The sequence below is a fragment of the Vidua macroura genome, chromosome 9 (genome assembly GCF_024509145.1).
Source record: "Vidua macroura isolate BioBank_ID:100142 chromosome 9, ASM2450914v1, whole genome shotgun sequence".
NCBI lineage: Eukaryota > Metazoa > Chordata > Aves > Passeriformes > Viduidae > Vidua > Vidua macroura.
Genome location: NC_071579.1, coordinates 2,241,283 through 2,267,055, shown reverse-complemented (window position 1 = coordinate 2,267,055; position 25,773 = coordinate 2,241,283). Strand labels below are relative to the sequence as shown.

At 54.6% G+C, this 25,773-nt stretch overlaps 1 protein-coding gene across 1 annotated transcript in view; it reads right to left on the bottom strand.

The window, feature by feature from the left end:
• LMX1A (LIM homeobox transcription factor 1 alpha) overlaps positions 1 to 19,981 on the bottom strand; it is a 42,324-nt gene extending 22,343 nt beyond the window's left edge. The window contains exons 1-2 of the mRNA XM_053985081.1: positions 19,906 to 19,981; positions 19,128 to 19,314 (exon numbers count right to left, since the gene is read on the bottom strand). Coding sequence (XP_053841056.1) covers positions 19,128 to 19,314; positions 19,906 to 19,981 — 263 coding nt within the window. The remainder of the gene's footprint in view (positions 1 to 19,127; positions 19,315 to 19,905) is intronic.
• Positions 19,982 to 25,773: the final 5,792 nt, after the last annotated feature.

Genomic DNA, 25,773 nt, shown 5'->3' with positions numbered 1-25,773 from the left:
AGAGGGTGAAGAGGAGAGCTCAGACGGGCTCTCCTGATCTTTGCAGCTCTGCTGCACCAACAGCTCCTTGTGCCAAACAAAAAAGCAGCAGCCAGCAGGACTGCAGGAAAGGGCTGGGCCCATTAAAACCCCCTTCATCCTGAGACACAACTGCTCCTTTGCCTCTCAGCTGGAGCCCTACACCACCAAACTCCCCAGCTGGGCATCCTTGGGAATGCCTGTCTCCTCTCCCAGTGCCTGATAATCCAGGCAGACCAACCAGGACCTGAGTCACTGTCACTTGTCCCCAGCACCTGGCAACAAGGAAGGTCACACCAGTCGTGTCACGGTGTCTCCTCCGAACAGCTGCTGCCACCCTGGATGTCTGAGCACTCCAGCCCTCCCCAGGAGTATTTGGAGGCTTTAAAAGTACCACCAGTTCAAAGGAAAGCCCAAATTCTAACCCACCAGTGCTTCAGCATGCAAGAGCTCTGGGCTGTGCAGCTGCCCCACGTCCGGAAGGGGCAAAAGTTTTATTGCCCAAAGGGGAACTGAAGTGGTTCCTGATGCTTGAGCGCTTGGAGGCAGGCAGGGAGGAGGGGAGAAGCTTTTCCATGATTTGTGGGCTGTTCTCAGGCTGTCCCTGCTGCCAGGTCTTGGGCAATTTGATGACTTTTGTTGCAAACTGGAAGAACAGGAGACATATGTGAAGGAGGAAACTTGCATTCCTCTCGCCTAAGAAATCCCTTCTCACTTTCCCCCAAATCACACATACACCCAATCCCAGGCTCTCTGGGCTGGCTTGGACACCAGCTCCCCTCCCACACCCAGATGACCTACTCATCCAGAAATGGCCAGGGCCTGCGGCTGGGGCGTTATCCTCTTCTCTTCCCTTCCCATGTCCTGCCTGCACAGCCCTGCTGACAGCCAGGGCAGGCAGGGGAACCCTTCACCTTCCACTGCTGAGCCAAGCATTGGAAAACACCAGATAAAGACAGCCTCTCCCAGCAGCATCAGTGCAAAGGGAGCCCCAAGCCCCCAAAACTCACCCCAGCCCCTCCACACACTGCATGCCAAGCACCTCCACACCTCCTCCTCCTCCTCCAGAGATGTCTCCAGTGGCTTGCAAACATGGATGTTGTATTTCTCTGTCCCTGTTCCCAGAAAAAAATCCACACCTGGAACTCTCTGCCTCTAGGAATGGTGATCCCCAAAGCCAGGCAGGGATGTGACTCACTGGGTGGTTGGACACAGCAATGGATGTGGCACACCTGGCCACCCTGCCTTGATTTCTTGAGGAGCACCTCTCCTCCTCTGTCCCTGCAAGTCCTCTGTGGGATGCAGAGGTGGGAAAGGACTCACACAAAGCTGAAACACAGCGGTGACATCACCACCTCAGGCCACGGGGCCGCGTATGTGCAGGCAGAAAGCCAAAGCCAGCCTCAGTCCCCGTGAAAGCCTGCAGGGAAGGGAAGGGAATGCACCTGAGCATGGACAGAGCCCAAATCAAAGCCACACTGAGCCCTCAGGATGGGAACCAGCTGCTGACAGATTCTGCCTGCTGATCTCCACAGAGTGTTACCTCTGAAGCCTAACCTTGGTGGGCTGATGCCTCCTGGGGTGGCGAATGTCGAGAGGGCCAACATGGAAAGGTCCCTCCAAACCACCTCCTGAGAGGGAGAAAGGAAGGGACTGCTTTCAAAACAAGCATCACAAGGTAATTCCCACCTCTAACCACGAATCACAGAAAGCATCTATGCTTCGGAGGCCAATTAAAACCTGCCTCCAAAAGAAAACCCAGTCCCCAGGGCCAGCCATGTCATCCTGGGGAGCTTCTCAGTGGTGAAAAGGTGAAGCTGGGACCTCACAGGAAAACTGTGGGGAAAAGCCCAGCAGAGTTGGGTTAAGCAAGACCCTGCAATCTGGCCACGGGGAGTTTGCCTCTGCAATCTTGGCTTTGCAATGGCTTCACAGGTCCATCTAACAAAGCAAGACAGAAAACTGGACACCAGCGCCTGCTCAGTGCAGGGAGAGCCACCCTGCTCCAAGCCCATCTTGCTGGGGCCCCCTGAATTTCTTTACCCCCCTTTTAAATGGAGAATAAAGACAAAGCCCAAGCTCGGACCCAGATCAAACACAACCTCACACGTGCTCAAGAAGGAAGCCCAGCAGTAGAAGTGGAGCACGGTCCTCTCACATGGACTTTTCCATCCCCACTTCCACACCCAGCTGAACTCGGGGCTTCCCGGCTGGGGTGGGACTCTTCTGGGTTAAGAGGAGAGAAAGCTCCGGGGTGGATCCCGCCATTTCCTATTCCAGGAAGGCCAGAACCCCTTTGAACTCTGTCCTTCTGCTGGAGAGAGTGAAGTGCAAAAACACACACCCCAATGCTGATTTTGACTCACACCTTCCCCAGTGTCGAGCGCTGGCATCCTGAAAACATCACTGACCTGTCTGTGTGCCAGGCAATTCCCACTTAATGGACAAGTGGGATGGGATCTGCTACAGCAACGTTCCCAGGCAGACAAATATCAGCCACTAGATTTGGTCTTTCAAGCCCCAGTGCCTTGCCCCAGGCAGCCAGCAAGACTATTATTAGGACTCGAGGCAGCCTGGCCTCTGACTGCTTTCCCTGCAAGCACTGCCCCATGGAAGGATGTGTAATTCCCACCACGGTACCCTCATTGCATAGATAGTGGATTTGGGAAATTTTTTTTTTTTTTGCTCCAGGCAAAACTGCTCCTTTCCCACACCTGCCCTTTCAAATGAGAGCGGTTTAACACTGTTTGCAGAGCTAAAAAAAAAAACCCCAAACCATCGGCATCCCTAAAGCTGGCCCGGCCCCATCCCTCCGGTGCGGGGCGGGCTGAGGAAGAGCAGAGCAGAGGAGGTAGCAAGGAAATTAAAGGGGTTGCTGGAGGGGGGAGGCAGCAAACAGCCCCACGTGCCAGCAGCTCCCTGTGAAATAGCTCAGCAGCCCCGTCCCCGAGCTGGGGAGCTGGCAATGAGGGGCTGGGGCCCCTCAGAAATCTGCAAACAGCTCCAGGACAGCTCATGGCAGGAGAGGAAGGGTGGGGGTGCATTACACACCAGGGCAGGTTGTGAAAGCCAGATAGGCACTCTCTCCCTTGCTCTAACAGTTAAACATCTTCGTGAAGCATCTCCCTGAGCTGGGCTGAGCTCAGCACAGGCACAGGACCACCCAGGACACTCCCACAAAAGGCTGCAAGGCACCCCAGTGCTGCTGTAATGGGTGCTGGCAGCCTTGGGCATCCTCGACCTGGCACCACCAGCCCCATCCCGGGCTGCTCCTCCAGGAACCCCTGTGGCTTTACAACACACCTTTGGGCGTAACAGGATCCCATTTTTCTCCCCAGTGTCACATGTGAAACAAACCCTCCGATAATCTCATTTTCCAGGTTGTAAACTCACTCACCAGTGGACAAGGACATGTGGGGGCCCCCCCTCACCACGCTGCTCTGATGATCTCAAGGCCCTCGATGGGGAATGGTGCCCGGTTTCTGCAAACTATGATCTAACCCAATTCCCTCCATCCCATTACTTCAGAATTTACAACACACAACCTCCCCTGAAAATGGTTTCTGGTAAATTCTTTGAAAGCTCTTCTGGTCCTCACATCATCGTCAGGGTCAGCCAGGCATTAATGGCAAAGCATTTACGTGCCAGGTAACTCGTTCCCCAGCAAGAGAGTTTGCTTATGCTTTTTAAATTCAGGAAGCAATTAATAGTTGCCACAAAAGCAACCAATGCTTGTCTTGGGCGAGGGCCATAACGGCCTGAGCTGCCCTGGGGAATTCCGATGCCTCCATCTCAGCAGGCACCTTCCAGGAGCGTGGTGGTTGCAAAGGTAAATCCTTAATGGTGGGTACCTGATGCTGGGAAATCTTCATGCTCCCTCTAAGCTGAAGAGCTGTGACTCCAGCTTCCTGAGCCAGCTCGAGGGGACCATTTCAGGGAACAGCACTGCCAGCATCAAAGTCAAACAAACACAAGACCCCAGCATCTTCTGGCATTTTTCTCTCTAGGCAAGGACTTCACTGAACTCCCTAACTTTGGGACTTGCAGCTTCAAAAGCCGTAGGATCACAGATAATGCTGTGGATGAAGCCAGGATCCCAGCAGAACCCATGGATATGACAGAAAGGTGGAAAACTTTGGTCCCTGGAGCTCAGCATCCTCTGCTCACACCAAAAACCCAGTCCCTGGAGTCCAACAAAGTCTACTGACACAAAAAAAACCTGCTCCCCAGAGCCCAGCATTCTCTGATCACACTGAAAACCCAGTCCCTGGAGCCCAGCATCTTCCACTTACACCAAAAACCCTGCTCCCCAGATCCCAGCAAGCCCTACTCACACACAAAAATACCCCAAACTCTGCTCCCCAGAGTCCAGCATGTTCCACTGACACCAAAAAATCCATCCCTTGAGCTCAGCACCCTCCACTCACGCTGAACAACAGCAACACCTGGAAAGCAGAGTCAGAGGCATGCACAACACAGTGCTTCCTCCCTCCTGACCAGCACAGATGTCTCTCAGGGAGAGAAGATCCACTCCCTGCCTCCCACTAAAAACATCAGCCGGCTGTGGAGATCCCCAGGTTTTAGGAGACATCCCTCTCCAAGCTGGCCCCCTCACAGCCATCAGAAAACAATGATTTCCAGGCTCACCTCTCTGCACTAGACTTCAACCAGCTGCAGACAGGCCCGTGCATATCCTCTTCCTAATCCTTCATGCACAATCCCTAGACAGTCCCTGGCTTTTATTATTTTCTGGCAGGAGAGAGCACCACGTTAACCCCCGTGTGCAGGCTGCAGCCTGAGCATCTCTCAGCACATCCCAGCTTGGGTCCAAATTATAAATGAAACGTTTGTGTAACAAGAGAACTGGCGAGGGCCAACTGCCCATTAATATTTGAAACCTTTAATTCTTATTTAACAGCCTGTCCGAACAGTCCCTTCTAATTCCTCAATACAATGATGGGCCTCAAACATTTATTTATTGATAAAGATCATGGGAGGCTCTTGCCGTTGGGATGGATGTGCTTTTCCTGTGGGGGGTTGAAAGTCATGGGACAGAGCAGGCAGGAGCATCACTGATTATTCGTCATGACACAGACCCTGCACTCCTCACCTCTGCCAGACCCTTCTCTACTCAGCAGTTCCCTCGGCTTCAGGGATACAAAACAAATTCCTTACTGGGACATGTTTTAAGGCAAGGAGAACGAGGCAATATTGTCTCTGAGTATCCTGGAAGGTCCTGTCCTTGGCACGACGCTGCGAACTCTCAGGGAACAGAGCTCCACCTGCCCAAGTTCTGGCTGAGGACAGGGCTTGCAGGTGTGGGGACAGCGTGTTGGGGGCACAAGAGTTATGGGCAGGGTTGGTATCCCAGGAGCACATCCTGCAAGGAGACATCCTGAGATGTGGGCTGCAGCCTCTCCAAATGGGAGAAAACAGCCTGAGCTCCCGAGGTGCTGGAGGCTTTGCCTCAGAAGAGAGCAGAGCCTGGTGAGAGGCACAGAAGCCAGCAAGGGCTGCAGCCTCACCAGATGGGGGAAAACAGCCTCCAGCTCCAAACCTGAGCTCCCGAGGGGACAGAGGCTTTGCCCCAGGAGGGAGCTGAGCCCACGAGAGGCACGGAAGGCAGGAAGGGCTGCAGCCAGGAGCTGCCCCAGTGGCCTCAAGCTCAGCACTGACCTTGAAGCGCAGGGCAGGCGGCTGCCACCGCCGGCATCGTATGACCCGTTACAAAACACGGCGGGCTCTGCTCAGAGGTTACACACTGCAGGACAAATTTAACACCCAGAGCGTTCCCAATCCCACTGAAAGAATTCCTGGCAGGGCTCGATAATCGCCCACTACTGCAAGTGGCCAAGTGCCATGGCATTGGTTTGGCTCCAGACACACGAGGAGGACCTGGCTCCTTACTTGTGGAGGGAGAGGTGCTTCAGCTGATGGAGGACACCAGGCAAGATGATGAAACCCCCAGGAGCAGGTGGGTCTTGAACCAGGGAGCAAGGGGAATGTGGAAAAGATGCTGCTCCCAAATGCTTTCACTTGTTGCAGAAAAGTATTTAAGGGCTGCAATTAAAAACTTGCATTGAAGCCAGCCTGACTGTGCAGCTCTTCCCACTAAGTGATCCTTGGGGTGAATGATGAGAGCATCCTCACTCACAAGAACAAGCAGATGGAATGAAGGCACCCTCAAAGGATGCCCAGTCCAATACCAGGGGACTTCCCGGCCCAGCCATGAGGAAGAGAGGCTCAACAGGAGGAGAACTTGTCCCTGCTGCCATCCTCCCAGCCACACAGGTGCTCTCCCAGAGCCACACTGGCTGTTTTTGGAGATGGAGCACATGGACGCTGCTCCAAAGCAGAGCTGGGGAAGGCGCAGGCCAGGCAGGATGAGAGAGCCTCTCCCAGCAGCAGATCTGGTCACAGCTCAGCAGCAAGCCAGACCCTGCCACTCCCTCCTCCTCCTCCTCCTCCTCTCCTTCCCTCTCCTTTGCCCGGCCCCAGCCCTGCATTTCTGGAGCAGCAAGAGTCAGCCCTGCCGATGCTGCTGAAGGGCCCCGAGCCAACCCCGGCTGTAACCTCAGGATAAAAACATCAGCTCGGAAACACAGCAACGGGAAAAACAGACAGGCAGCCACGTGTGAGCACATGAGGACTCCTGAACCAGGGGAGCTCCCACTCTGGCACTGAGGTTTGCAGCAACGAGCAATTTGGATTCTTGATTCCAGGAGAAGAGGGATTCTGGGTGTGGTGTCTCCTTCCAGCCCTCGGGAACACAAAACCAGGACCTACTGCTCCTATCTGAGTTTGGCCTCAGCCCTACACCCAGTGCCCACCCCGGTCCTGGCCAGGTGTTGCTGGTGAGGCAGGTGAGGATGCTGGGACCAGGTCGGGTGGGGCTTTGGGAGCCCCCAGTACCTGATGATGAGAAAAGCCCAGGTTGGAAGCACCAGCGTGGAGGCAATCAGCAGTGGTAAGATGACAGAAAATGTCGTTGGGCCAGCGGCTATTTTTATCTGCAAGGACCAACACTTAATACTCTCCTATCTCCCACAAAATGCCACTTGAGCTCCAGCAGAAAGTTTACACCACTTGCAGACAAGGGCTGAAACCCGAGCATGTAATCCCTGCTCCAGTCAAAAGTTTTAGTGGGATTCGCAGCGTCTGGAGAGGGGAAGCTGAGAAAAAAAACAAAAAACCCTTCCCCTGAGGAATGGTGGCTGAGGCAGCAGAGAGACAAGACAGGCAGGTCCCCTTCTGGCACCACGTATTCCCCTGCAGAGTCACCTGCTGTATCTGCAGGGCACAAGGGATTTTGTGGCCCTGGAGCTACCTTGTGGCCTCCTCACCAGCTCAACCAGAATTTAAGTACCCTGAAAGGGTCTTCAGCAGAAGGGGGAACAGGGAAAGCAAGGCATTCACCACCCCACTCTCTAAACACCACAGCCCCAAGGGAGATGGAAGGGCTGGGAGGAGTGGGGTGAGTCAGGCAGAGCCCACAGGGGGGTTTTGCAGAGGGTCCTCACCAAGATACCATCCTTCTTGGCAATTCCCCACTCTGCACCAAGCATCTCTAATTACTTCAAACGCTCCCCCCCTCTCTGCTCCCACCTCCTTCCCTCTCACCCCAAAGGCCAGACCCTGACGTGCCTGGGGTGTAAGGAAAGGAGGCTTCCCTCACTTAATAAAGCCAAGGTAGAGCAATGCTGTTATTAACAGCAGCCTGCCCACGGCAGGAATATTGCAGCAGCAATCCCAGGGGAGCACCTCGGCACTGCCCTGACAGCAGAGGCAATAAGGCAGCCCCAGCATTGCCCTGTGATATTGCAGTGAGTGCAAACACCAGGGGGTCCTCCCGGATCCCCCCTTGCATCACAAGCAGGGCTTAGTATTAGGGATGAATGGATACCTGGTCAGGCATGGAACAGCTGGGATTTGGGACAGCACCCTCCGGAGGGCTCTTCCAAGAGGGGCAAAAGAGCAGGGTTAAAAAGAGATCCAGGTGTGGTAAGACATGGTGCAGCACAGAGGTGCTCAGAAAATTAGGGTACCGTGCTAAGGGCTTCCATGGAAACTCACAGGAGGTGAATTTTCCCAGGGATAAAAGGCACAAGCTCATGTGTTTCTTGGAGCTGCCCCCAGGAGGTTTTTTTTTCACACCACGCTGTCTGTTTTTTAAATTAAAAAGACTGGGCAAAGCATTCGGGATGGAGGTACAGGCAAGGAGAGGAGCCAGCAGAGGATAGGGATGGGTGAACCCTGCTGGGCTCTGCAGCCCCTGGAAATGCTGCAGGATGCTGAGAAAAGGGGGATGGCCATGAGGGACACACAGCACCTTGGAGGAATCAGCTAATAGACATTGACAGGGAAAACCCACTCCACTAGCCCCAAAAATCTTCTCTTACAGCAAGGAGTGGGGTAAGAAACCCTGGGGAATACACTGGAGAGGCAAAACTCGCATTCCTGAGATGGCCAAGAAGTGATCACATCTATCTCCCTCATCTCCAATTCCTAAGATCCATTTCTGAAGCATCACCAGCCAAGAAACTTTGGTTGATTGGACGTGGTTAAAGCGAAAAACGCACGCAGAAAACCTTATAGCTGAAACTTAAATAGTCTCCACAAACATCTTGCATATTTTCAAGGACACTAAGGAAATTCACATTTTTCCCCCCGTATTTTAGACTTAAAAAATGCCTCAAGGGAAAAAGTTATTTAGAACTACTTAGGAAATACAAAGGATAAAAAAGCCTGTAATTATTTCTCTGCCAAGGGCTTGTCAGTTTGAAAATCCCCGCTCTTGAACCACTAATCCTCATGGAAAAAAAAATGCAGCTTCGGCAAGATGCGTCGCTGGTTGACTTTTGCTGCACTTTTCTGGCACAAGAGAACTAAAGAGAAAGGAGTAGATTTGGGTGTTGTTTCATAAGCACATCTCACCCACAATGTGCCTGATACACGTCCTTGGCTGACAAAGGAGACCTGCAAAGCATCACCCCAAAATGAGGCTGCTCTGCCTGAGAATGGTGCTCTGCAGGCATCAGGCTGGGGAGGGAAGGATCATGGCTGATGCTTAGAGACAGAAGTGCCAAAACAGGCAAAAATAAATCAGTTCAAGGTGGGGGTATACTTGCTTTAAAAGCCAAGGATTCAGGGAGTTCCTGGGATGTTTTGTTATGTGGTTGGAAATAGCATAAAGACATTATTGGCAGGGAAACTGCACTTCCTCTGGAGGATGGGGATGGGCCATCCCAGCAGAGCTGGGATTTGGGCCTCTGGTTTAGCAGCCAGATTCATCACTTCACGTCCTCCTGCATCAGTGCCTCTGAACCTGGCTGGCCACGGAGAAACAAAACAATGCCACGGAACTTGCTGTGTCCCACACACTGGCATCCCAACAACCCTCCCCAGCCTGGAGCATCTCCCACAGGAGCTGTCTGAGTCATCCAGGTCCTGCTGCATGCCAGCACCTGCACCACCTGGGTTGGGGCTGCACAGGGCATCTTGGCACAGCAGGGGCCAGAAAAACTTTGTCCCTGTCATGGGCAGCTTTCCCACTGCCAAGGATAAACATCTCACACGGAGCTACGTTCACTACGCAGGGCCCTTCACCCATCCTCATCCATCTCTGATGTCTTCCTTCACTACTTTCTCCTAATCCATCTCCACAATAGCCTCTCCCATCAACGTGGGGTTTGTTACCTCAATTACCTCAATGTCCTTGAGGTAATGCATGCAGGAAGCCTCTCCTCCTTTCTGCTTAACCCTCCTTCCCAGATCCAGAGCTGAAACAAGCTCAGACTCAAGAGCCCGACCTACAAGACTTTAACTTCATTAAACTTTTACGCCAGTCCACTGAGGTTGCTCTCTCAGCCTCTCATAATTACGGGTGCAGAGGGAAGGAGCAGCACCCAGGCTGAGCAGGCAGCAAGAAGTTTCAGACACTTAATGATTCCCTAACCAAGCTCCCACACCCACAGCACCATTTAAAAGGATCTGCTCGATACCACTCCTGCGAGCTGCTGGGCAGAGGGGATGCCAAGATATAAATCATTCAGGATTTCAGTTCCCCATCACCAACCCAGCTGGTCACCCCTCTGGCACAGGTGAGACTCCAGGCCTGAGCCATCCTGCCACTCCAGGGTCCACCAACACCCAAGCCAAGAGGCTGGCTGGGTTCAAGGACACTGCTCAGGTGAGCAACATCTTGCTCTCCTTGCAGCCAAAACCTGGAGTTCAGCATTTCCATGGGGCAATTCAGACCCTGGCTTGGCTGAATCCTGTGTGAGCCTCTTCCTTGCCTTCAGCCCTTGCAGGAACCTACAGAACATGGTCTGTGAGGGGAAAGGAGGTTGCCATCCCCTCCTCAGCACCCAGCACAGGGCTGGGTGGTCCTACACATCTGACAGCAGAGCACAGCCAGCATTCCCTCCTCTCCTGCTGACTCTCCAAGAGCAGAAACAGAAAAGACACCCAGAGAAGGTGCCCCAGTAGCATGGTGGAAGGCAGTTCCAACCCAGGCTCAACACAGAAATCATCAGGCAGGAATTTTGGGGTTGTTCCTCAACAAACTCCCGCCTCCACTAGCAGCACCCATGAATTTAATTCATCTCAATCACCCCTGTGGAGGCCACTGCAAACATGTGATATTGCCCTCCTCCCATTTAAATAAATCACTGCAGGGGTTAATAACCCTTTTCAGAGCTAAGATGCAGTTTTTCCAGAATTAAAGGCTTAACAGGGCCAGCAAATTCCAAGTAGAAATTTTGCCAACAAAAGCATCCCTATGATTTTACAATGGCAGGGGTTGGAGGCAAGAAATGACAACACTGATTCCTTCCAATAAAAAAAGCTGCTGCAGCTGAAAACTGCCTTCAGGTCTGTTAACCTGTTTCTCTCTCCTTTCCAAATTTTCCCAGCCAAAAGCTTCCCTGAGTGTTCAGCAGCAAAAAGAAAATTCCCACCATCCTCTTCCTGCTCAGCCACCTTGGGCAATGCTGTGTAGCGAAAAATCAACTTATAGCATGGCCCCAGGCAGGAAGGAAGGAGTCCTTGGACACACAGGCTCCAGGTCCATCCAAGGATCTCTGAAGCACAACATCAGAGGAGAGGATGCACCTCCCAAAGAGATCAATTGCATCCAAACAATGGATTCTCCAGGAATCGCCCTCGCCTCTTATGCTTTTAAGACCCCACTTTGCTCCCTTACAGGGCAGGGAACCTTGCCCAGAGGGATTTCAGGGGCTCTCCACCCCACTGGGATGGTGGTTGTCATTCCAGAGGAACAGGGGAGGGGGATTTTGCATGGTGGGGGCAGGGGGCAACGGGCCGGGGAGCGATGGTCCCGTGAAAAGGGATTTGTTCCGCTGTCAAGGACGGCATTAGGAAAAGAAACCCACGAGGGAAGGAGAGGGGTGGGGAGCAGAGAGAGACAATGTAGGGACAGCAGTGGCATGGAGACAGCTCGGGAGGATCAGTGCTGAGCCCTGTGCTCGCAAAGCACAAAGGCTGGCTGAGGAAGCATCCTCCAGCATCCTCTGCCCTTCCAGGCGCTGGCCTCGAGGAAGAGCAGGATGTGTCCGTGCAGGGAGAGCCACTCATCCGCAGCCACGGAGCCACAGGGACCCTCCGACATCGCTGCCTGCTGGGATACAGAGGAGAGGGGCTCTCCTAATGATTTGTGCCTTCTCCTCTCAATCTGTACCTTAATCATGCCAATTTCTGCCTGGGAGGAGCTGCAACACAAACTCAGGCTCACCTTTGGTCCAAGGTAGGTCAAGGTGGAAGACACAAAGGTGAGCGTGACATAAAATTTAGGCAGATGTGGAGAGACACAGGGGATTCATATCCAGTGTTCAAACTCACCCAGCAAGATGCTGTAAGCACTTATGATGATGAAAGAAGCATTTTTAAGCTAGATTTGTATTTCCAGCTCCATTTCATGGGTGACAGAGCCAACTGTCAGCTCTTTCTCTTGTGTGCACCGTACCCAGAGCAGGTACTAGTGCAGAAGACCTGACCCCAAAAAACAGGATCATGTTCATGGGCACTGGAAACACTCTACTGAAAACAGGTAGGTGCATGCAAGTACAGTGCAGTAGGAGAAAATAAATTACATGACATGATTTCACCCCTGCACTCAGGAACTCACACGTCACCCTCCTGAAAGCTCCAACCTTTGTGGGAGAAATCCCCATTTTCAGACAGCCAGCCTACAAAATGTGGAACACCTCAAGGATCCCTAACAAGCTTTAACAGAAAAATGCCAGATAAGTAAGAAGACAGAGCCACCAGATAGAAAATAAAGGGAACTGGGGTACCATCAGCCCAACACTGTGCCCTGCACAGCCCCAGCACGGCACAGCTCAGCCTGCCCCACACTTTTTGCAAAAGCTTTGGCATCTGGCTGTACGTAAATATTTGAGGTGGGAAGCCAGGAATTACAGAACCCCTCTCCTGGGCAACCAAGGTTTGACCATCTTTTAAAAAAAAAAAAAAAAAAAAAAAAAAAACCTACAAAAACAAACAGCAAACCTCAAACAGAGCTGCAATGAGATGCCTGCTGGTTTCACAGAGACATGTAAGACAACACGGGTGCATCCTTTGCCCCTGAGGGCCAACAGCCCCAGGAGAAGATAACCACAGACCAGCTGGATTCTTTCTGCCAGGAAGCAGGATTCCAACCAGGATAAAAGTATTGAGGAACAAAACTAGGGGTTGTCATAGGGTTTGTCATGGCAAATAGTGCTGCTAGCCCCCCTCACCTCTCCCCTTCTGAAATCTCAAATACACATAAATTCACATTTCTCATGAAAACACATTTATGTAAAAAAAAAATTAAGCTGGCTCCACCCCAGTATTTTCGCCTAGTAAAATCCAAATATTTTCTCCCTACTTTAAATATCTTCCTCACTCCTGCTACAGGGGAGGTGCTTGATTGAATTGCAGGCAAAGGCACAGTCCTCCAGCCCAGGCCCCATCCCTGCTTCGTGTTTGCTTCTGCAGAGGGCACGAGCCAGAGACAAGAGAGCACAAAGAGACAAAGAACATCTTGAGAAGAAAAATACCCAGGACAATTCTCGTTCCCACGTCCCTCCACCTTGGCTGCAGCCTCCTCTTCCTCAGACATGCTCCAGTACCGAGTGCTGAGCACCTCCTTGGCTGCACACCACGAGGTTCACCAGAAGTGGGGAACTGTGAATCCAGATCCAAACTGCTGGGTTTTCCCCTTTCTCAGACAGGAGCAGGACCTGCACCCTTGTGAGCAGGAGATCAGCCCTAGACCCCAAATTCCCTTTTCTCCTGCTCCAAGGCAGAGGGGCCTTTGGGGTCCCCCTTGCCACACCCTGGGGTGAGTGTGCAGCATCAGAATCAGAAACTGCTGTGGGTTTGGGCACGTTGAGGCCACCCCGCTGCTGCCAGCGGGGTTGGGGACAGCCAGGAGAGATCAGTCTCCCCGATAGCACACGCAGCCACCGGCAAATCCTGCCCGCACGCCGGGCAGCCGTCAGCACAGCTCACACCCAGCACCGCCACCCGCTCCCACATCAGCTGGCCATGGCCACACCATCAGGTTCAGAGCCTGCTGGAGGGCTCCCCGAGGAAGCACAACCAGAACTGGGGGTTCTCTGAAATCCCCGGCTCAGCAAATCCCTCCCTGCGCCTGGCGGCTGCGAGCAGGTGAAGAGCCGGCGAGGCGAGGGTTGGCGAGCTGGGGCAGGAGAGGACCCCAGCTGTCTCTCCAGCTGGTGGAGACAAAATTCTCATCAAAGTGAAACAAACCCCTCTTTCTTTCCCAGTCGATTTCTTTTTGGTGCCTTTGTCATGGCTGCAAAAACCTGAAGCGATTCCCACAGCTTTAAGAGCACCACTGGGGGCTGAACAGGGAGCACCAGCTCGTAGAGTGGGGAAAAAAAAAGGTAAAAAAGAATCATAGTGTGTCCAAAATAAAATGGCAGAAACCATAAGGAGTCCCAAGGATGCTCAGGTTATGGCTCTGATGGTTCCGACCTGCAGTCTCCAGGATCCCACTGCCAATGGGGTGACCCCAAAGCCACCCCTGTCCCCACCACAGAGGGAGACATGACAAGTCTATTCGACTGCCTAGCTCCCAATCTGCCAAACCTCACTCACTTCCAGGCCTTTCTATGAAATGTTAATTGTAAGACAAATCTAATTAAGGGATGAAAGAAGGGGCAAGATGCCAAATCTCTCCTTCTCTCCCTTTGGAAAGGGAGAGCCTCACGAGTGGGAGGACAGGGCTTGGTGGAGATGGAGGCAAGGCCTATTTTGCTTGTCTGGCATTTCCAGCACGCATCCCACAGTGGCCTCCGTAACGCCCCTCTCGCTGCATCCTGCTGCTTCCCTGCCTTCCCACCCCCTGCCAGCACAAGAAGTTGACTTAATAACAAAAACCAAAAGAGGCGGTGCCTGGTCCCAGCCCCGCAGTACCAACCATGGCGTCCCTGGTGGGGACTCGGCTGCCCCACAGCCACACTCCTCCCAGCCCATGAGGAGTCAGCACTATTCCTCCAGGAGCTGTGGGTGAGGACAGAGAGGTGTTTGCTACAGGAGATGAGGTGCGAGATGGGGATGGAGAGCAGGCAAGAAGCATGGGAAGTACTAGACAGTGAGATTGAGAGATGGGGAGAGACCAGCAAGAGGGACATTGTGCCACGGAGCTGGCCCATGCTCTCCTACCCCATCCAGCCTGACTGCTGCCAGTGCCTGGCCAGCTGGAGAAACCCAAGCCAGCATCATCCTCTCCACAGGATGCTCTACAAGGGAAATGGCCTCCAGAGAACATGCTGGACTGCAGCTGGGCTGACCTGTGGCTCTCTGGAGGGATCGTTCTCTCCTATCAGCCACAAAAAGCACTTCTTCAGTGAGGGAAGGCAAGGTGAGAGACTGCAAATCACCAGGACAAAGCCACTACACCAAACGAACTCTCCAGCTGGTGGGACCAGCTTGTGCTGAAGTGTCCAGCATCACCTCCACTCAATCCATCCAGAATTTTTCCCCTCACAGCCATTCCGGGCTGGCGAAGCAGCACCAGGTAACTGCACAATTACATTACCCATGTTAAGCAGGATAAACAGCCACCATGCTCCAAACCTCTTCCCCCATCTCCTCTACAGCAGCAGCTGCCAAAGGAGCCTCCAGCGGGCCAGAGGAGGCTACCCCGAGCCCACAGATCCATCTGTGGCCTGGCAGGACCACGCTGCCGAGGACTCGGGCTCATGCCCCACGTGAAGACGCCGGGTGTGATTTGAAAACCCAACGCTGACGAGTTCTTTCGTACGCGTGCACACCAGGAGTGTGGAAGGATTTTTTTTTTTTGTCCTTTGCAGCCGGACACAACTTCAGATTTTAACTCACGAAGGAGGAGGCGGCAGCACCCACACAAGCCTGTGACTCTGGGATCACGGGATTTTGGAGGCAGGCAAGGAGAGCCCCACGATGATGGCGTGGAAGCTGGCAACAGCACAGAGCCATCAAGCCGTGCGAAGACAGGGCGAGCATCACACAACTGCCTGCCTCGGCCGGGGAGCCCGGCACGGTGTGGCGGCTCGGGGGCTGCAGCCGCCCCTCCACCGCCAGCGCCCACATGCCAGGCCTGCTCCGAGATGTGCTGGCCATCTGCTCCTGCCAGCCGGGGCTGGGGCCGGGGCTCTGCGCCGTGGCTGGGGATGTGCCAAGCCGTCCCGCCGTCGCCACGCTCCCCAGCTGCGCCCCCCGTCATGACCACACCGCTGTCAGCGCTCCCGGCCTCCAGAACCTGCAGTGGGGATCTTCCCGTGCCTCCAGGTCCTCTCTACATCCCTGGCTCTGCTTGGCCCGTGCAAGCCTACTGTGAAACACCACTAGGCAAGAGGGGGCTCAACAATTCCCATCCCTGTGTAGATTTTAAGGCTCCAGAGTAGCCCCTCTCTTCCCATTGCTTCCAGCACTCCTCCCTGTTTATGGCCAGGTTTGGTGTTGCCCCCCCCCAAATCTGCCACTACAAAAGCCCATCCCCCTGACCACCACCACAGGGGCCCCACAGTCGGGGCGTGTCCCCAGGGCCACTTTGCAGCCGGGGAGCCGGCCAGGGCGAAGACTGAACCTTGTCATAGTTGAGACTTATCAGGTTTGGACAAGCGCCGGGGGCTGCCGCGGGACTCGGGATGTTCTGTAACGAGCGTCCTCTGCTCCAAATAGACGCCGTCCCAGGGGCACAGGCTTGAGCCGTCCCTCTCCAGGAGCCCTCCCCGTCAGTGCTGGGGAAACTGCTCCAAGAGTGACCCCCAACTCCCCGAGTTCCCAGACAGCATCACTATCCAAACCGCCCATGGGCCGTGAGCCGTGGCACCCCAAAGAGATGCCAAGACCTGACCTGGCACCCTCGGCCTTTAATCCATCCCTTTCCAAGCCCTCTCCCAAGTCCTTCCTCTTTGTGAAAGACAAAGAAATGTAAAACATGTGTTTTAACAAATTACTCCTCGATTTCTAGAGTCCAGCGAGTCAGATGCTCGCTTAAATCCGTCCGTAACACTTTCCATGGGTGTATTTATAACTGAAGGCATAGCTGCCGTCTCGGGCTCCCTCATTAACCCTCTGCGGCCTTGTTACAAACTGAGCTCAAACAGAGAGTGCAGAGACGTGTCAGAAAATTCTGCACCTACTCGTCCCTGGGAAAACACCCCAACGCTCACCATCTGGAAGAGAAATCCCTTCTTTCAATTTCAAAACAAAAAACAAAACAAAACAAAACAAAAAAAGCAACAAAAGAAACCACAACCAAACACAACCACAGAACACCGACGCCGTGACCGCGGCAGGTTGGATCCCAACCACTTCCCTGACACCCCCAGCATTCCACACGCAGCCCTCCCACCCGGAGAGGCCTCTGGAGCCTGGCTACGCCACTGCCACGGGGAGGATCGGCCGCTTTCCACTGCAAGGAGTGTCAGTCACTTGTGATAATTAACCAGCTCGAGATAATGAGTTCAGTCTGAGAGCAGCGGCTCTTCCTCCACGCGTTTCGCTCTCAAATCCCTTCTATCGGTGTTGGCACCGCGGCCAAGGCAGGCACAGTGCTCCTGCACCCAGGAAAATGCTCGGGCCAAAGGCAGGACGGGCATTTGGGAGAAGAAAGGAGGATTTTTGGTAAATAGAGTGTTATATAAAGCTCGGCAGAGCCCAAAGGGAGAATTCTTTGGGACTCGACTCTGCATCCTTGCCATCACCAGGTAAGGAGTCACACCAGTGGCACAGCAGAGTCCTGCGAGGAGGATGAAAGGAGAAGGGACACAAACCTGCACCCCCCATGCTAAAACAATTAATATCAAATGCAAGGGGACAATGAGATGATAGCAAGAAGGAGGCAGAAGCAGGAGGGGAAGAGGCCAGCAGTGAGTTAGGGTTAAAACCATCACACCTCGGGAAACCACCCGTCACAGAGCCTGAGCCTCCCGGCTCAGGCAAAAGTCACCAGCACAAACACAACCGAGAAAGAACCAGGGAAAGTGGTGCTATTACTGGATCTCAGAAAAAAATTGTGACATTTTTTTCCCGCAATCATCCTTGTCCATCCCAACAGTGAGATAGATGGGCACAGCAAGAAGCCAACTGCGGCACCGATTTCTTTCGTGGCCAACAGACATCAGAGGAGGGTTTCAGGTTGGAGCCACTTCAAGAGCTCGCAAGCTGCCGTCAAGAGTAAAATCCACATGTGCCGCAAGCTGGAAAGGCATTTCTGGGTGACAGTCACCCCAATTTCCCCTTGATAGTCCAAACAAAAATACCGATAAGGCAGAAAAGGAGGACTGAATCGTGGTGGAAATGTATGGGGACCAGTAGCCAAATTTCTACAGACAAACAAGCAGCACACCCCATCTCAACAATTTTTTTGCCTACAAAAACCCACCCCGTGGCGCAGCTCTCTCCTTTCCACTCTCACGGCAGCTAATTCTTCCGCTCTTTCGTAAACATTTGAAAACAAGGTCACGCGCACAAATTCTGCTTTCAATTTGCCTTGTATCCATAGTGATTAAACTCGGACCCACAATACGGGATTTAAAGGAGGAAAAAAAAAAAAACCCAAAACACCCAAAAAAACCCAAAACCCCAACTTTAAGAAGGCCTGGAGCTGGGCTAGTCCCCGGCACACTCACCAGCTCGCCGAAGGCCAGGGATGAGAGCATCAACAATCACTGTTCATAAAAAAGGAATTCAATTGCAGGGCTTCGACAGCCGTACTATCGCCATAGTGAGGGATCCGGCCCCCCACCTACACCCTCCTCAAGAAACAACTAGCCCAGAGGCAACAAAAATTTAACAGTTCCAAAACTCAGCCAGGCAGTGGGGTCCGGAAAGGACAGCCAGAGCAGGATGAGCAGGAAAAAACCGAAAGCAGCTGCAGGGGAGGGAAGACTCAGCAGCCTTTTCCCCATTCCCATTGGAATGCTTTTTCTTTTAAAAAATAATTTTCTCATTGTCGTTCCCCTTAACCCCACACTTCCAAAGAGGAAAGCGTCAGGGCTGAGAGGCTTTAACACCCAAATTTCTTCACCATCACGGACCCGGATGCAGGAAAAGCCTCTGCGCGACAGTCAACACTCCGAATTCAGCAGGGCCTTCCCTGGTTTCTGCCGAGTGCCTCAGTTTCCCCACCAACCAGCGGGGAGAGCAATACCATTTCCCTGCCTGTGAGGACATTAGTATAATAGCCTCGTCCAGGACCAGGTCAGGGAGGATATAACTTTCCTCCTGCAGATGCTCCATACAAAAGTAGAGCCAGGGGAAAATGCTTGGCCCCATCCCCACACGGACCTGGGGTTACCGAGGGTCTCCCAGGCTCCCAACAAAACATCCTCAGTTCCCAGGGCACAACCTGAGCCCAGCGAAACACCTCTGAAAAGGGGAGAACCAGGGGGCAATGAGACCGCGGGGCAGAAGCACAACTCGCCGTGCAGCACAGCAAGGGCTGACACCTCTTGGGAAACACAGGGCAGGGGAAGCAGGGAGCAGCAGCAGGACACCAGTCCCCTCCACAAGCTTTTGCAGGGCACTGGGGCTTTGTGGGCGGTGAGAGCAGAGCGAGGGGGGCTCCCCGAGGGGCAAGCGACACTTACTTCTCATAGTCCAGCTTGCAGTAGAGCTTCTTGTCGCGGTAGAAGCAGGTGGTCTGCAGGGGCTCCTTGCAGGACGCGCACTGGACGCACTGCTCATGCCACAGGCTGTCGTTCAGGCGCAGCAAGAACCGGTCCAAAATCACTCGCTGACACCCTTCGCACACCGACTTGGGGGTCGCGGCTCTGCCTGCGGGGAAGGAGCCGGGGCTGGGGTGAGCGGAGGGAAAGGCGGCCGGGGAGACGGGCCGGCCGAGGGACGGATGGACGGAGGGTCCCGCGGTTCTCGCTTCCCCCGCACGGGCTCGTGGGTCGCGGGGGGACGGGGGTGTGCGGGGAGCTGCTGCGGAATCCAGGAGGGACCTGTGCCTTAGGGCAGCTCTGGGGGGGGCACATCGCCCCCAATTTCGTTCCTCTTGGAAAGGCGGCAGCGGAGCCGCAGCTCAGAGAGAGAGGGCGACGGTTTGAAACCGATATTAAAACGAAGATAAAAAGAAAAAATGAATTATTTATTGCTCGATACGAAGGATAGCCCTTCGTTACAAGGGGGGTTTAGGGGGACACACAATTTAATGCAATCGCGAACGAAGCGGGGGCAGCGAAGGCGGGCGCCGGGGGCACACCCCGGGAGAGGCAGCGGCGCGGCGCCGGGCAGGACCGAGCCGGGCAAAGCTGTCCCCGGGCCTCCCGAACCTCCCGTGCCCATCCATCGCTCGGGCCCGCCCGGCCGTGCCCCGCCCTATGGGGTCCCCAGAAGGACAAGCGGGGTGTCCTGACTTACCCAGCAAGGAGGAGAAGGGAGTCGCGGGGTCCAGGGCGCTCTGCAAACTCTCCTCCATCTTCAGCCCGTCCAGCATGGTGGGGAGCCGGGCCGGGCGAGGGGCCGCGCCGCCCGCCTGCCAACACAGCCCGGACACACCGCGCTCAGCCCGGCCGCCGGCCCCGCCGCCCCCGGCCGGGGCTTCCCCGCCCCGGCTGCCCGCCCGCTCCTCGGCGCCGCGCTCCCTCCTCCCTCCCAACGGGAGAACCCCTCGGGCCCCCCTTTCCGGCTGCGCAGCCGCTGCCCCAGCCGGGCTCGCAGCACCCCCGGGCCCCGACGTGGGGAGGCGACCGGACCTGGGTCCCCCGCAGCCGCGGAAGGGAGGATGCAGGACGGGAGGATGCGGGGCTGCCGTCGGCGGGGTTCGGCCGCTTACCTGGGGCGGCCGGGGCGGTGCCTTCCTGCGAGGAGCCGGCGGGAGAGGCGTCGGCAGCCACCGCTCCTGGGGGGTCTTGCGGCGGCTCCTGCCTCCCCGGCTGTACCGCACCCTCCCGCCTCCCCGCCGCCGGCGCTGCCCGGGGTGCGGAGCGAGCAGCGGCTCCCTGGACGGCTCCGGAGAGGAGCGCACCAACCTGCGGGGAAGCGCCGTCCGACTGCTGCCAAGGCACATTTCCTGGAGCTGATACCTCCCTGCCCGACCCCCACCCCCTGCCCTCCCTTCTCCACCCCACTCGAAATAAGTTTCCTCCCCGCTCTCCTGCCTGGCTGCAGGCACCGGCCCCGCCACGCCTCGAGGGGCTGTCGGCCTTTCCCGGCTCCGGGGTGCACGGCTCGGCCTGGCCGCCCCGGTTCCGCTCCGCTCCCTGGCTTTTTTTCCTTCTTTTCTTAGAAAGCCAAAAAGAAGAAAAGAAAAAAAAAAAAGAAAGAAAAGGAGGGGAAAAAAAAAAAAAAAAAAAAAAAAGGTAGAGGGTGGTGCCCCACCACAGCGTCTCTCCTAGTAATGAAACCGGCTGGAAATCAAGTCCCCCTTCCAGGAGAATTCCAGGCCGGCAGTTTTTGGGGAAAGTCGGTCCCCTGCCCGGGGCGGTCCCCGGCGGGGATGCGCTCCCCCGCGCTGCGCATCGCCCCGGGCACCTCGCTCCCGCTGCTCCGGAGTGTTTAAAGAAAATGAGGTCTGGGAGGAGGAAAACAAAAAAGAAATAACAACAACAAAAAAAAAAATCCCAACACCAAAGCCGGAGAGCTGACCCGGAGGGCTCATCTGCAGTGATCCCTGGCGCCGAGCGGGGCTCGGTCCGCTCCGGGCGCCGGTTCCGCGGGGCCGCAGGGGGAAGCGGCCCCGGGGAAGCGGAGCTGCGTCTCCGCCAAACCGCATCGGTTTCGGGGAGGGGAAACCCGCAGAGGAACGGTCCCGCCCGGCCGGGGAAGATGAAACTCGGAGCCTTCCCGCAATCCCGGCGCTTTCCCGTCCTTCCCGGCTCTCCCTTCCCTCCTGCTTGTGGGGTTTCGCTGTTTTTCGGGGAGTTTCACGGCCCCGCAGGTCGGAGCGGTCTGCAGCGGGGCTGGGGCCGCGTACCTGCCGCTGCCGGAGCAGCCCGGACGGGGATCCGCGGCTTCCCTGGCACGGAGGAGGGCTGGGTCCCCTTCTCCGGCCGGCGAGCAGGGAAACGGCCTCAGAGCTGCGAGGGACCCGCTACAGGATCGCGGAGGATGGGAGGCTTTTAGGGACCTCACCTCCTGTGTTCACCGCTGACCTTGGCACCAGGGGCAGATGCGCTCCCAGCCTCTCTGTGGGGCATCCTCGTCACCAAGTGCTCCCCACACCCAGATGACGTGGGTGATGCAGGGACCGAGGTCGTCTCCTCTGGGAATTCGTAGGAAGGAGAGAGGGCGCAGGTTAGCACAGGCAGCTGACCGCCCTGCCAAAATCCCACGGGAGAGGGAAGCACAGTCCTGGGAAAGCCCTACTGTATCCCAATATAATTCCCCGAAAGTTCGGGCACAAAAGCCTTGGTGCTATCACACGGGTCAGTGTCAAACAGCTCTGACCACTCACATCCAGGAAGGCTGGGCTGCAGCAGGGAGGCACTGGGCTCTGACACCTTTGTCTTTGGCTCTCCTGAAGGTCTCTGAGCAGCTACAGCCAAGTGTCAGAGTAGCCAGATCCACTGGAGCCACCTTGCCAAGACATCAGCCCAGCAAGGACTGCAGCATGACCAGGGGCTCCAAGCACTGCCTGCTGCTCTTCCTGCCTCCCCGTTCATCCCACAGAGCTGTGCAGGGCAGATTTTCCTCACACAGCCAGGGAGTGTCAGCCCCAAGGGGTGGGAATACCATGCACGAGCACTGCTAAAATCTGTGTCCCTGTGCAGGGCACTTTGCTTGCAGACTCAGACCGCCCACCTGATTTTCTCTGCTCAGAGATGCAGGAGCAGCTGGGAGAGAAGTCATTCTTTCCTGGATGTTGCCACCCCACTGTTTTCCTCCTCCTCCTCCTCCTCTTCTCCATACAAGGAGGGGCTGGAGACTGTCTCACCTTGCAGCTCTCATGTACAATTCCCAGCTTGGTCTATGAAGATCAGGTTTGGGGGCTGAGGCAAGTGGGTATCACCAGGGAGGTTGCAGCAGGGTGTTGCTGCTCGTGATTTACACATCCACCAGCTCCCACACAGGTCAGAGGTACTGGAGCACACCTGGCCTCGTGCAAAAGGTGATCACCAGGTGAACCAGTAAAACATGCAAGAAACACACTCCAAACCCCCCCCAAAGTGCAACTTCAACATAGGCAGTGGCCCTACAAAACGTGGGGGGAGTATTTCAGGCTGCTCACTACAGCTTCTGAGGACCAGTTTCCATTATTAGCTCACCCAGAGCTGAACTAGGGGCAACATCAGCAGTCAAAGAGAATTAAACCAGGGGAAAAGCAGGTCTTGCCTTTTTCCTTCTAGCGGTAGGGTCTACAGGCAGCCAGGTGTTGCAAAAAAAGTGGGTGGTGCTGGAGAACTGCATTAAACAGAAGCTGCCAACCGAATGAACAAGGCCACAACATTGGCAGAGGGGCTGCACATCTTCCCCAGCCGTCTCCCCGCTGGGGCTGCCCAGCTGTCATGTTTTGTGCAGGTCCCCACTGCTCACTGCTGGAAGGGGATCAGCAGCACTCAGCTCCCAGGGAGCCACAGCCACAGCAGCTGCCCTGGCTCCAGACAGCAGCAGCCAGATCCCTCCTCCGGCATCACCTTAACTCTGCCCAGCCAAGCAGATGCAGAAACATCCAGGAGCAGGCAGGGCTGGCCCCAGAAGCAGGCACGCAGGAGACCAAGGAGAAGATGGCTACAAGCCACCTGCCTTGGGACAGGAGTCACTGGGCCAGCACCATCCAGGTGCCTCGAATGCCTGAAGCCAACTTGACACAGAAGAAAAAGCCTTGTCCAGCACCAGAGACGTCCCTCGACACCACTCACCCCTGCAAGCACCACACCTCCCTGTCCTTCTGCCACCCCCAGAGCCCTTCAGAGGCATCAGCAGTTGCACAGCCAGCTGGGCTGGCCAGCCTGGCACAGAGGCAAGCCAGAGACCAGCCCACAGCCACCATGCTGTCAGATAGCCCTGAGGTGATTAAATCCTCTCATTTCACCACTGAAATCCACCAGACCAAGTCTGTCTCAGGTAGAGTTGATTGCACAGAGGGCACAGGAAGAGAGGAGAGAGAAATGGAGTGGCAGCCCCTGGCCTTGCTTAGATAGAGGTTGGTCTTTGTCCACTCACGCTGATAAACTCCTGGGAATTTATCAGGGCTTCTCTATCATGCCTTGCACCACAATGCACCTTGCCATCCTCCCTGAAAGAGGATGCACTGCTTCCCACTGCCATCAGCAGCAGCTCTGGGGAGCCTCCTCTTCTTCCCCCTCCTCCCTGTGCCCCAAGAGGCACCAACCGAGCCCAGCCTGCCCAGCCTCCCAGCTGGGCCTCCGATGGGACAGCAGAGAGCTGGGAGGGACGTAGAGGGGAGGAGCAGAGGGATCAGGCAGCAAAGAGAATATCTTAGGGAAGCTTGGGTGAGATGGTGAAGGCAGTCCAGGGCCCAGTCCAGACAAAACGTCCTTGGGAAAAGGTCAGTGTTGGTGACACTCAGTTGGATTCACACTGTTGGTGGCTGAGAGTCATGTCAGGTGTACAGGATGTGCCCCTGCATCACTCAATCCATCAGTGAGCCCAGAGTCAAACTGAACATAAACCAGCTCAAACTTTTATAGTTTGAGATGCATTTTTTTTAGTCTCAATCCAGAAGTGCTATTGTTGGACTCATTGGATCTGAAGCAGCTGCTACAGAACCCAAAATTCCACTATTTTTTGAAGCCCCCTCCACTGAGCATTGAGGAGGGAGCAGCCCAGAATTAATAAATGCTTTGACACATTTGGCCTGTACACCAGAACAAAGCTTATCCACGGTGGGGAGGACCTGCTGCTAACTTGGGAAGCTCATGAGATGTGATGCATGGTGGCAAAGAGAAAATGGCCTTGCCATTCCCGGAGTCTGGCTTGCTTATCAATCCCAGAGCAAAGGAAAAATCGTCTGAGCTTGATCTGAGGCTATGAGGGGCTTCATGGGGTAACCAGTGACAGGATGAAGCTTTCTTTGGCTTATCAATGATTGTGATTTCTACTGTTTTACGAAAATTAGGTTTTTCCAGGGCTGAAGACTGGGGAAGCTCCAGCCATGCCAAGCTGCTGTTCTTCTGCAGCAACTCACAGAAGGATAACCACACCAGTGACTTTTTACCAGCTGCTATGGGATTTGTTCCTCGGGGTCTCCAAAGACTCACTCCTACACTTTGCAAGGCTTGGGGAAGCACAGCTCTTGGACAACACCCCTGTAGAGAGGTCTACAATATGAATGAGGAATCCAAGGGTTGGGACCAAATCCAGGAGATTGCATCAACCCTCAGGTCCCCAGTGACTGCAGATAGAGTTGGGTTGCTCCATGACTTGTTTCCTCTGCAGAGAACATTGGTTTGCTAGTGGCGCTTTCAGATGAGCAAGTGGTGTCTTACTCACAGAGGCCACATGGAGAGTCATGGTCTCTCTGCCCTGCCAGACACAGCATGGGGGAGTTTGTGGTGTGCTGTGTGTTAATTTTTTTTTTCCAAAAACCCAGTAGTCATCTGGCAAAACAGGACAAAGCCCTGCTCAAACTGTAGCCTGGAGACCTTGTGGCCCAGAACCCAGACATTATCCTTCCAGACTGCTAAGAGTGAGTGTGTCCAGTAGCCACCTCGAGACTTCCTGCCCCATCTTGGTTACCATATCTTACCACTTCCAAAATATCACAGGCAGCGGTCTGGGTTTGTTTACAAACAGTGGCTTGAGATTAGCATCAATCAGAAAAGAAATCCAACCCAGGCAGCTGGGGACCAGTTCTTAGAAGTCTATATCTCTTAGAGGGGGAGCCTGAGCAGCCCAGGTGGGAGGTGGCCTCTTGCTTCATCTAACCAGCAGTGTGGTGTGGCACCATCCCAGCACAGCCTGTGTGCAACCTCTCAAATTCCAGCAACAGTTTTACAACGAGCAGCTCGTGTATTTCCTCTATTTAAACACTTCTCTTTTAATCAAAAATTACCTTTTCAAGTAAAAGTAGCTTCTTGGTCAGTTATTTTCACAGGTTTTGAAATTCTCCCTGGGTTTTTCTCAGGACAAGAAGAAATTAAAGAGTTTTCATAATGTTGGGGCTTTCCCTCTTTTTCTCTGCTTTTGTAAATTCTCCTTTTCCTTTTCTCAGCAAAAAACTGGAAAATGAATCATGTCCCCGTGTGGGAGCTTTAACAAAACGTTTCATTTTTATCCTTCTTCCTTTTCTGTTGTCAGTCCTCCTCTCCCTCCAACTTCCCCAAG